General features: G+C 41.9%; 1 protein-coding gene across 1 annotated transcript in view; it reads right to left on the reverse strand.

The window, feature by feature from the left end:
* Positions 1–500: 500 nt before the first annotated feature.
* Positions 501–12724, reverse strand: part of PTCD2 (pentatricopeptide repeat domain 2) — a 28202-nt gene continuing 15978 nt past the window's right edge. Inside the window, 4 exon segments of the mRNA XM_024756179.1 lie at positions 501–1463; positions 4994–5012; positions 5014–5105; positions 11703–11777. Coding sequence (XP_024611947.1) covers positions 1239–1463; positions 4994–5012; positions 5014–5105; positions 11703–11777 — 411 coding nt within the window. The 3' untranslated portion in view covers positions 501–1238.

Here is a 12724-nt window from a genome sequence, read left to right on the forward strand (position 1 = left end):
GCTCTGTCTCTGAAGAGAATCTCCTGTTTCTTCTCTGAGGAGACATGATGTGGTGCAGTGGGAAGGGAATGAGACTAGGAATCTGGATTTTAATCTCAGCTCCACCCATTTGGACAGGACATTTTCCGTGACCTGAGGAGGAGACTTAGAAGATTCCTCCTACTCTAGAACTTCTGGTTCTATGAATAACAGTAAAGTTAGAGTTATCTTCGGGTTTTGAAACAGCACTGAATAAGGAGTCTGCAGCACTCCCGGCAGACAGCTGGGAGGCTTCACCATCATGTGGGCCCTCAGAAAGAAAAGGCAAAACGAACCCCCCCAGGTGCTGGCCTTCAAACCATCAAGAGGCAGATCCTTACGAGGAAGCTCTGACCTGCTGTCGTGACATACATATTTATAAAAGATAAGACATCCAAAGAGAGAAAAGAGAAAATCATTAACAAACGAGACGAAATATAGGACCAAATATTTATGACCTATATAGAAAACTAAGGAATACAGAGAGCTTATGTGGTTTTTATTGGCATTTATTTTGAAAAGCACGTGGATTGCCCATGACCAAAGTGGTAACCATTTAAATTTTGGCTTATTATCAGTTCTGAGAGTTAAATTCTGGTTTTGTTTGTTCTGCTGAGAAAACAACGAGTTTTCTCAGGAACCTTTTAATTTGTCTTATTTTTGAGAAAACTTGACCCTACTGAACGTTGAATGAAAATATCAAATCAATATGGAGATTCACACAGGCACTATTATTTTACAGATGAAAAACTGAGGGCTCAAGTATTATCTTGTCTAGGGTCACAGGTAAATGATGACAGAAGCAGTGAGAAAATCCTGGGCTATTTCCCAGCATGGTAGAGTAGGGTTTCAGACCACTATTCCCCTGAAAATTAGCTGGAGGTGGCCACTTATAGTGAGATTCCTTCCTGTTAGTGCTTATTGGGTTCCCCTGGAGCCCGTGACCATGTTCCTTCAAGCATCCTCAGCCCTTTACAAGGGGAAGCCTCCTTCCCGCGGGAGCCCGAGCTTTCTGCTTGCCTGTATCTGGATCTTCCTGGTGGCACAACACATGAACGTCTCAAGGCAGCACGCCAGTGCTCAATGATTTTGGAAGTTTAAGGAGACCAAGTGTTAGTATACTGTACACTGGAGTACGATGCCCGATTTCTTAGGAAGCCAATAATTCACTAGAAGCAGGCCCCCTCCAACTCAGACCCACAGATGGTTTGAACTCAGGGTTACTCAGCCCACAGGGACTGGCTGAGCGGCTGGAAGGTCCGACGGCTGACTGTCCTCTTGTTTAATAGCACCGTGTGGGATTTCCTGTCACTGGGGGTGTGGCAGAGCAGAGCATCCAAAGTGTAAGTGGTGACCTGGCCATTTATGTGCAGTTTCCCATACAGCTCATCAAATGTGGCCAGAAGAGCGGGCACATCCTTCACCTTTTCCCTCACTTTGACCAGCTGAAAAAAAAGCAAGAAGAGCAGATTGTTATATCTCTGCAAGATTTCTTCCTTGTTCTTTTTATCCTCCAAGAAGCAGAGATATAAATGCAAAAAAAAAAAGAGTGCACCTAAAGTGGTAAAAACCAGGGTACTGGGGCACACAGAGGTGTAACTAACTATAAGGGATTCCATAAGCTATAAACAACATTCAAGATTAGTACTTAAAAATCACCCCTGGTATTCTATAAAAGGGGGGTTCAAGTGGCCCATACTATACGATGAAACATACCAGGGAAAGGAGGTCAAACAGCATGGAATCAAGTGTGTCCAATTTAACGATCAGAGCAGGAAGCAGCGTCAAATGATGTAGGGCTTTCTAGTTTCATGGTAAGTTTTTTGGAATTTATTCTAAAAGCCATCAGAAGGTCCAAAGTGGGACATGATCTGATTTAGATTTAAGAAGCTGAGTGGAGAACTGGAGGGTACAAGAATGTGGAGACTAATCTAGGGGCCCCCATCATAGGCCAGATGAGAGCAGGTGATGGTTTAGACTGGGAAAGGTATAGAAAAGATGGAGTAGATATATATGAAGTATATTTTGGAGATTAAACTGAAAGGATTTATTGTTGAAGGGGAGAGGAAAAGGGAGGCATCAAAGACATCTTCGCAATTTGGGCTTTAGTAACCTGGAGATGGGGGGTGTCATTAACTGAGATGGGGAAGATGGCAGGATGAGATTTGGAGAGGGAAAATCAAGAGTTCTGTTTTGGACAAGATTGAGATGTCTGTGAAACATCTAGGCAGACATGTCCAGAGGTTATTGGCTACACAATCATGAGGCATGGGGGCGAGGTCTAGACCAGAGGTATAAATATTAGCGTCACAAGTGTACGAATGGTATTTAATTCTACAAAAATGAGTGAGCTCAAAATTAGAATGTGAATGTGAGTCTATCACACATACACAGGTTGTGTAATATAACACAAACCTGCACACCTTCTTTTCAAACAAGGGCTCCCCACTGAACCTTCAGGTAAAGTTTAAACACTTCTAACATTCTTATAAAGAATAGCTTGTTTAGTCCTCATGTTCAGGGTGAGATGCAGCAGCATATGGCTTTCCAAGGAAGCAAAGCAGGTGAGCCAAGCTGGAGGTAACCTTGCTCTCACTGCAGATACTACCTCAGTTCTTTTTTTTCTTTCTTTCTTTTTTTAACTACCTCAGTTCTCTTAAATCACTACAAAAATAACTATTACATGGTATCACTAGGACCATCCTACAATTGAAGCAGAAAACAGTTGGTACGACATTGTTTGTTAATTAAGTTTTAAAAAAGAAGTCAATAAGGAAACAGTTCACGTTGGAGTGGTTTCCGTCACGGTGCTGCAGAAAAGTCCACAGTTCTTTTCACCATTCCTCTAGGGGCACAACAGCACCTTCTCACCACACATTAAACATGTCCAGTAACTGGTGGCGTAAACACTAAATAGAGCATTTGTAAAATGCAGAGTTTTACAACATAAGACTCCACATGCAATCTTACAAAGATATTTAGAACTAGCTCAAAAGCTGCTGGGGTTTTAGGGATCAATTCACTTCTCAACAAGCAGTTCCCTGGGTAGCCTCACAGCAACCAGGGGATACACTGAACTAGAGGGTGAGCTTTCTAAGTAAATCAGCCTTATAGGCTTTGGCGGGTGGGAGAATCAGATAAAAACAGTATTTTTCAGTGTGAAGTTTGGATGCTTTGGTCGCATAATTCAGGCAACATATTGACGGGCCAGGTCTAAGGAAGGATTAACATCAGTGCTAGTGAGAAAGCAGAAGTTGTGTCAGTGCTGCGCAAACATGCACATGATCGTGTGCTTTCAAACCAGTTTACATTTTTAGTTCCCCTACTTTTCTGAACACACTCCCAAAAGGTTTAGGTCGGTCACAACCTACATAGAGCTAAGACCTCAAATAGAAAAAAGCTTTAAATTTAATCATAACCAGTTAGTTTCCCGACAAGCTCCCTTTACACAGCCTTCAGGTGGGAGTGAGGAATGGGACAGGGCTGGGAAGGCCACAGTGCGGCAGAGGCGGGGAGCTGCCACCTGCCCTCTGCTGCCAACCTGCCATCTCAGGTGCTAGCCGGAACCCAGCTGGGACCGTGCTACCAAAGGCCAGGGAAAAGGGAGAAAAGCTGGGGGAGGACGAACACAGGCCCCTTGGTTAGTCAAAATGACTATACCAGTATCATTACTAACAATATGATCACTGCCAATAATTTATGATTTCCTCACAGTCTTTTTTCCCCGTAGGTTATATATGACTAGCGATGTACAAATTACTAAATTTCGAATGACTTACAATAATTCCTCTTTATGTGCTTAAGCCATCAGTATGGCACAAGGTTCATTTGTTTCATTTTGCTTTCAATTTTTAGAAATTGCTTCTTTCTCTTCATTTTTATTTAACTTTATTTTATAATTTTGCAAAGCATTTATATGGTTCCATTAGTTGGTCTATTCAGGAGCTAAAACCACAGTTCTAATTAGAAAAGCTTTAATGTGGTTTCATATCCGGCAGGTCTAGCACCTCTTCTTTCACAGAGTTTTCCCAGCTATTCTTGCTAGTTTGCTCTTTCTACTAAACCTTAACTACAGAAAAAAACCTAATGGTATTTTTATTGAAATGTTACATTATCACATTAACTTGGGCAGAACTGACTTTATGAGGTTGAGTCTTCCTATCTAAACACCCAGTAGGTCTTTCTTTTTAACATCTTTATTGCAGTATAATTGCTTTACAATGGTGTGTTAGTTTCTGCTGTTATAACCCCATATCCCCATATCTCCTCCCTCTTGCGCCTCCCTCCCACCCTCCCTATCCCACCCCTCTAGGCCAGTATGTCTTTTTACTTGTTTAGGTAGGGGAGATTTTCTTTTTGTTAAGATGAGAGATACTATAGCCTACTGTTTGCCTTTGAGGATGATCCACAGGTAAGGTGAGCAATAGTGATGATGTTCAAAAGAAGGTGACACAACTTTTGGGCTGATGCCCTGGGCCGGCTGGGGGTGGGGATGGGCTCCCAGGCTCTAGAGAGGTGCCTACAGTCACCACGGCTTCAGGAGGGAAGGCTGAGCGGAGAGAGAGAGGGACAAGGAGGCTGTTGGTGCCGCAGCGGTTCTCCTCTAATTGCTTCTGTTTCCTCTGTGAAACAGGAAGCAAGGTCATCAACTGAGAGTGGGGAGTGGGGAGAAGGAATTGGATGCTTAAGGAGAAAGGAATAAGGAAAAGAAGGGGGCCGACACCCATGAAGACAGGGTGGGGAAGAGAACAACGTAAAAGGAACAAGTTTTCCTAGAATTTCAGAGGAAATTCTCTTGTGTTAGAGGAAAAAAGTCTGCACCCACACATAGAAACCTAGCCACAGGAACAACAGAGAGGTTGCCGGATTGGACAGTCTCTTTAAAGAGGTGGCCTACAGGATTAAGGTATCAAGTGGACGGTTTAAAGGGTGTTCTTGCACCTTTACAGGATTTCTGTGGAAGCCGCCTACTCACCACTTCTTCTGAGAACACGTTTTTTCACAAATCTTGATAGATTTCCCTCTGTAGCATCCTTTAGTATGTCTATTAGGCTTTTCAACATGTTTGACTGGATATGGATCATAATCTGAAGAAAAAGAAGAAACAAGAAAAACAAGATTGAGCTAGTAATCAACACTGAGAAGTGTACCCCGTGAGGTAAGCCTACATTTATAGGCATCTACCCTGCTTTCATGCCATTTCCTAATTCATTTGCTTGCTCAAGTTCAAAGGTGCTTTGAATGAACGGCCACCAACCACAACTTGCTTTCCAACAGCTAATCAAAACACCACCACTTCAAAACTTGCTAAAAGGCAGAAATGGAGAGAACATGGATTTTGGAGTCTGACATACTTGGGTCAGAGTCTTGGCACTGGCAATTACAGCCAAGTGACTCTGGCCAGGTATTTAATCTCTTTCAGTATCTTTATTTGTGAAATGAGGAAAATACCTTTACATCTCACATTGTGAATTACTGTGAACATTAAATGAAATATCAGCACGCAGGAGGTCCTCAACAAACATTACTATTAGATTCTTCCCTACTTCCTCTAGATTCAGAGGATATGACAATCAGACAATCTCATAAGACTGGCTCTGGGTCAAAAGATACCTTTATCTTTTAATTTTTTTGGTTAGGAAATTGCAGGCATACAGATTGTTCAAGTATAAAGTGGAAGGCGGTTAAAGTCTTAATGAGGCACTCCTATTTATACTATAGCTATCAAAACTGGGTGCTTGTACTTGGCTTTCAAAATGATACCACTAACCACCTTCCATCAGATACAGTTAACATAAGGAAAAAAAAGAACACATTTCCCCCGCACCCCAATTACCAATGTTCACTAGTCTAATTTGAAAAATACAGCAAAGTTTAAAGAAAATGAGAATAACTCAGAATTCACCAACTAATGTTAACCATTGTTTACAAGCTCATGTATTATCTTCCAAATATATTAATCCCCCCCACCCCCCAATTTGATTCTGCTTTTTGGTCAATTATTATAAAGTGAACATTTTCTCATAGCATCAAGAAGTTTTAGGAAAAAATAAAACCTCATTTTTAATGATGAATGCATAGCAATCCATCATATAAATCAAATAAAGCCATACCATACTTTATTATATCAATAAATGTCATACATTTTAAAAAACTGTTACTTTCTTAGACTTGATTCCCAGAAGTGAAATTACAAAATCGAAGGGTGTAAACATTTTTAAGCCTCTTGATCTTTAGGAAAGATAGTTTTTCTGGGAGAGATATTCCTTTCTTATACCAAAGCAACTAAGTTCTCTTAATAGTCCATTTTATAACATTGTGTGTTTGTTGAGCAGGTGATCGGGATGAGGGGTTATCTTTGGTCCTGAAGAACAGAATGAAATGGCCCAAGTAGCCTAACTCCAAAAGCCCTGATCTAAGTTGAGTTCTAGAGCACAGGCAAAACCGTTTGTAGGGAGAGAACATTCCGTGGGTCTCTCACAGTCAGGCAGAAGCACTGACTGTCTTTAGTCCCGACTGTATTTTCAAGGATGTTTGTATAGCCGGCAGCCTGGGAAGACAGACAGTGTCTCATCCAAAGCAGAGGGCAGGTATGCTTACTGTCCAATTTAAGAGATTGGGGTTCCCCAAGTTCACAGTTCCTCTCTTAAAATATAATCCCGTGTGTGCAAGAAGCATATAGACCTCTTCATGTCGCTCTGTGGGAACTGGGCTCGAGAAACTGCTGCAAAAATGCTAATCCGCTGGCTACAGCTATTGCTGTGAGTAATAAACTGTCCTTCTTCTCTCGGTGTCTTGTGTTCTCTACCAGCATCCACAAAACTGTGGCAGGTTAACTCGTTAGCTCAGAAGTGGGGTAAAATCTCCAAGTCTTAAAAGTTCTTAACAGTTTTGTTAGTAAAAACCAATCCCAATTTGGTTGGCAGTGGTCTGTCCTATCAAGGGCAAGGAGAAGTCTACCTCGTTGATGCCACATCTGCAGTGCCTGGCACCGAGCAGACCCTCAACAATGAGAAATGAGAAAGGGAGTGTAGGTCCCCTAGCAATTTACAGGGATAAACCTCTTGGAGCTCATGCTAGAAACTATTAATGATGTGCTTCTGAAAGATTTCTACTTTTCTTCCTAATTTTTCCCAGTTTCTCTCCTGCCTCCAGCAACTAACCCTGATTCAGTGGGGATTTCAAGAGTAAGGTTCAATACCTGGAACTATACTGCTGAAGGTCAACATAGATGAGGCAGTTACTGATGAAAGGCAAAGAAAAAATTTAAAGCTAGGAGCTTGTCTCAAACTGAAGTCTCAGGGTACAATTAAGAAAGCTAAATCAGGGCACAGTGCATTGCTTCAATCTTACAGATTTCAAACAAAAGCCTAGGAAAATTGAATTAGCAAGGAGCAGGGGGACTTTTAGTTAAGAAAAACTAGTCAAAGAACACATACTTCCCACCCTTCTGATTTTCTGAGACCTCAAGAAATGTGTCACTGGACACCTTTGGCCAAAAAAGGGAACAGAGGCCCTGAACATGCAGACATCTCTGCATTTCTTTGCAAGTTTGCTATATCTGAAGTAGAATAGCACAGTGTGGTAGAGACTGCTAATTTTCTAACCAATATCCACATTTCCCTTCTTTGTTTTGATAACAGAGCTCCTAACTTTAACTGATGCTGTCATGTACGGAACTCAGAAACTGTATTTCTCAGGTCTGTCTGCAAATAGATGTGGTCATGGGATTAAGCTCTCGCCATTAACGTGTAAGTACAAGTTGTTGGGGGAGACGTTTGGGAAAGCATTCTTAAAAGGGACCAACTTCTTTGTCCTCCTGCATTCTCCTCCTTCTTGCTGGAATAGATGTAATGGATAGAAGTCACGTGCTTAGGACAGTGGTATGGAAATACAAGAGGCCAGGTCCCTGATGACACCACGGAATGCCATACCAGACCTAGACCGACCACCTCTTGTTTTCTACTTGGAAGAAAAAGAAATCCTCTAATTTGTATAGACTCTGGTATTTTTAGAGTCTGCATAGCTTCCAGCCAAATGCAATTCTTAAACATATAGGCGAGATGCTGCCACAGAGGGATTTATGAGAAATAATAAGTCCTGTCTCCTTTCCTACCGGTGTGGCCTAGAACTGCCCAGCATGAGCTAGAACTTTAGGGTGGCCTTAGTGAGTAGGAGAAACAAACATTAAAACATTTACCTGTGTTAACAAATAAATGATAAAAAAGCAGTGAAACTCACCACTTGTCAATTCCCCTGTAAGGTAATTCAATTCCAGAATGGGTCTAGATTTCTAGAGAAATGATTAGAATTCAATGAGATCATGTGCTCAACCAGTTGGGTACGGAGCGAGCGTGAGCTGGGAAATGGGGAGCCAGGCCCTCTGGGTCGTATCAGCAGCAGGAGCAATTTCAATGAAAAGAAGATTAAGTCGAGGGGAAAATTAGGTGAGTTCACATTCCAACTGGCAGCAAGAAAAGATTTCAGTGTAAGGCATTAATTTTTAAAGTAGATCTGAAAAGAACTTCATTTATCTCTGCTGATACTGACTGAACAGACTCTATTCAGCCTATTTGTTAGGTTTCCATTTCTGAATAATTAACAAATTGCCCTTAAGAATTCTAAGCAGATGACTCAGCCTTGGAGAAGCTAGGGCCCGGAATTAAATTATTTTTTAAAAACCTGCTCTAATAACAGAGACCCAGAATCTGAAAGATTATTAAACCCGAGAATGGCAAACAGCTCTTTCCCACCATTCCCGAGGAAGGAAGAAGAAACAGGCTTGTATTGAAATAGGAGAAATTTAGATTGGAAATTTGCAAGAATTGCCTGAGTGAAAATTTTTAAACAATCTTTAAGTTTCTGGACAATGGATAATTCTGCGACCTGGTTCATGGAGGGGATGGTTCATATTCAAGATCAACTCAAGGACCCTTACAGAGCGCTTGCCAGAAACACGCCCATTCATTCGACCACGTTGATCGGCCGTCTCCCCGCCCCCCAACCCAGCTCCCCCAGGACGAGCTGTTCCTGCTGCCACGACTGAATAGCCGAGGAATCTGAATTCAAGGACACGGAGTATGTGCACTAACAGCAGGTCCGTTTTTTGACGTCCTGTGTTCCTTTCACCATTCCGGAGAAGCAGTTAGCTCCAGTCCTAGATAAAGGACGTGCAGTGCTAATCTCTGTAGGTCTGGAGTGGTGGGGAAACCCTAGGCTTTGTATGTAGTCAAACAGAGTTGATCGTGTTAAAACTTTGACTCTGCTATTTAATTAGCTGTGAGAACCTGGGTAGTTTACTTACCCTTTGAATCTTCATTTTCCACATGTCTAATATGGAGAAGTACTGTTCTGACAGTGTTGTATAAAATAAACCGACAAATGTAAGTATCTAGCGTGGCACCTTAGCTAAAATAAACTGAAACCCTGCCGATCTCACTCTCTTCCATTTCTTATCAACCCTTATTGATCCCCCCATGCCCATTTCAACTCTAGGAAAAGCGACTAATGACCCACATAAAATTTCTCTCACACACTCTCCTGTGTTTCTTTCCCCCCGATGCTGTGAACCACCTGGAATCCTAGCAATTCTACTGCTATCCAATCATGAAATGAGTGCATCTGCAGGCCACTCTCTCAGAAGCAGATAAATATATTAATACTTGGAGAAGCTGAGCCGTCCACATCCAGTAGGAAGCTGGATGAAGAAGAAGAAAAAAATAACATATGCGTCTGCTGGAAGACCAGGATTCCTAGTCTGTTTGGCTTACTGGCTCAAATGACCTGGACTTTTGGACTCTGGACCTTCGCCACCTTGGCCTCCATCAGCTGAGAGCTTTTCAGGCTGACCTGCAGTTTCTGTTCAGGTGCCCAGTCTTGGGCCAGGGGCTGCCTGCGGGAGGCCATGGCACGTAGGGCTATCAGCTCTCTTGGGTTTCGATCCACTGGTGCGATTCCTTCCCTGTCTTTTTCTGTTGCTTCCTCTGCCTCACCATTAATGCCGTAAAAACTCATTTCTGGGACCTCTTACCTCCCTTTTTTGTGGCATTCATCAGTTTATAGCAGATCCATTACCAGGTTTTACAGATAAGTTCTTAACTGACACCTTTGACACTCATCCCCACTCCAGGCTCCTGCCCTTTGCCAACTACAACATCTCTTTTTGGGTATTTTTCTTACATTTAGTCTCTTCCCTTCCAAACCCACCTCTTTCCCTTTTTTCCCCCCAGGTTCTCTACTATCACTGTCTCCATCTTTCTGGTTCCCTAGGCTCATCTTTCCCTCCTGTGTAGGCATTTTGAAAAGTAAATATGAGGTCAAATATAAGGTATTCTTATCTCAGACTTCTTGGTGGAAATTGTTGCCCAGAATTTACCATAAAGGCTTATCTAGTCCTTCTCTTGAAAGTCATCTGGGCACTGGTCTGGGGGTGACGTTTGAGGATAATTATGGGCAGAACTGAAAACCACGGGAGCTTGCAGTTATGCCCAATTCCTGTTCATGGGTTCTAGGATTTGTTAGAAATAAATAATCCTTTTTATTTAACAGATTTCATTTTAAACAAATACTACTGGTATTAGCAAGCATCACTGAACACTGATTACATGCCAGGCACTAACTGTGTTGTGTTAACTAACTACTTTATATGCATTATTCTTTCAATTCTCCTAGTGAAAGAATGGAACTATTACTACTGCTACTTCAGATAAAAGGAAAATGGGGTGGTAGAGGTTAAGTAACTTTGCCTAAGGACTCAAAACTAGGAAGAGAACTAGCAAACTAACTAGTAAACTAGAACCCTCAGCAAAACGAATCTCCCAACAGAGAATGCCCTTTTACCTCCATGCCTCCAGTCCCACAGCCCTGTCCTCCTTCAGAACACTGCTCAACAATACTCTTCTCCCCAGTTCTCCTCCGTTAGCTCCTGCTGGCCAGCCCTTTGCTCCCCAGCCTGGAATACCGCACTGGCTATGACCCGCTATCCCAGTCCATGTCATGCTGGTGTTTACCCATTTCGGTTCATCTTGACCCCTTGATGTTTCAGGAGACTGTAAGTTCCTGGACGCTACGGGCTTTCTTTTCAACTCCCCACAACACACGTACTCAGCATACAAGCAGGGCCTAGCTGAGTGGGGGCTGTGATGTCGTTAATGACAGAAGAGTCTCTTAAGTCTTTTCATTGCCCCAAGGAGGCGCAGACGACTCACTGCTCACTGAAAAGGTGGCAACAAAGTAAGAATGAAAATGGCTCGCATTTATTGAGCGCTTACCAGGTTAGATGCCACCTTATGCTGTAGGTGTACTGACTCCGTGAGTCAGGTACCATGGATAGGATGTAATCAGCACGCAGGTTCTTCCTAAGTCTCAGTGGAGAGACTGCAGAGTCCATCTCCCTTCTCTCTAAATTGACAGCCTTTCTGTAGTCATGTGTTACACCTGCAGCATTTAGCCACCTCTTATATCTGAGCATATCTGTGTTTCCCACCTATTTATACATTCCTGGAAGAACGTACTGACTCCTCTCATAGGGCTCCATTATAACTTTCACACAGTGATCAATAAATGAACATAATGGATGAAGACCTTGGGAGATCAAAAGTCATTTGTTGTACACAGACAAAAAAATCTAGACTTCGTTTTATTACATTTCAAGCCTTACTTTAAACCATAAAGAAGTCACTTACATTTAAATTAGTGCAGATTATGCTTTCTGGCTTCATGATTTGAGAAAAGATGGATATAGCTTTTGCCAGCTCGTTCTAGAAGGAAGAAAAACAAGTCATACCCCCAAGGCATATAAACATTACTCTGCTATCATAAAGATCATTTAAGATGTCAGGATAGTCCTATTCATGGTGCCCGAGGGTTTTGAAGTACACAAAGAAAAAAAGTTTTTTGGTAATCAAAAATGGACATTCTATAAAGTGTTTCCTACAGTGGCATATTACTGAATGTGTTAACAACTGCCTGAGTTCCACGTTCTAAGATGGGGGCATAAAGTTGGCATTTCCCCTTCTCTCACTGGAATGAGCTTTCAAAAAAAAACAAGGTTGAGAAATAGAAATGCACACCCATCTTTGACATAATTAGAACATAGCAGAAACCTCAAACCACAGAAGAAATCTGCATTGCCAAAAACACTGGAGATGGAGCATACGCGAGTTCCAGACAAAGCAGTGAGAGGAGGACATTGCTGCATATCTCAGAAGGAGTGCACAAAGTAGTTCTCAAAGGTGAGGGCACAGCCTGAAGTACTAAATTCCTGTTTACAATGATGATAATAGAGTTTAGAACTAGTAATGAGGTCTTTGGATCCTTTTGGTGGCAGAGGTGAGACTAATCAAGAATTTACACAGATCAGCCATACTTGCAGGAAACAATATGTCACTTATAGCAGCATCAGAGAAGAGACTTTTCACTGAAAATCACCTACATGCCTACTCCCATTGGCCAGGAAGAACTAGAGCCAATGCATATTTGTAGACAAAACTCAGATATAAAGAAAATTCCTGCTAGCCTAGAACGTGGCAACACGGCGCTATTCTCTTCTGACATGAATCTTCTGCAAGTGGCTGGTCTAAGCATCTTTCAATGATGAATAACCAAAAAAGAACCAGCATGTAAACTATATAAAGACATTATGAGGAAAAAAGAAAAAAAGGATTACAGCAAGAAAAAAAAAAAAAAAAAAAAAAAAAAAACTGGG

Source organism: Neophocaena asiaeorientalis, unplaced genomic scaffold, assembly GCF_003031525.2.
Source record: "Neophocaena asiaeorientalis asiaeorientalis breed wild unplaced genomic scaffold, Neophocaena_asiaeorientalis_V1.1 scaffold376, whole genome shotgun sequence".
In the NCBI taxonomy this organism is placed as follows: domain Eukaryota; kingdom Metazoa; phylum Chordata; class Mammalia; order Artiodactyla; family Phocoenidae; genus Neophocaena; species Neophocaena asiaeorientalis.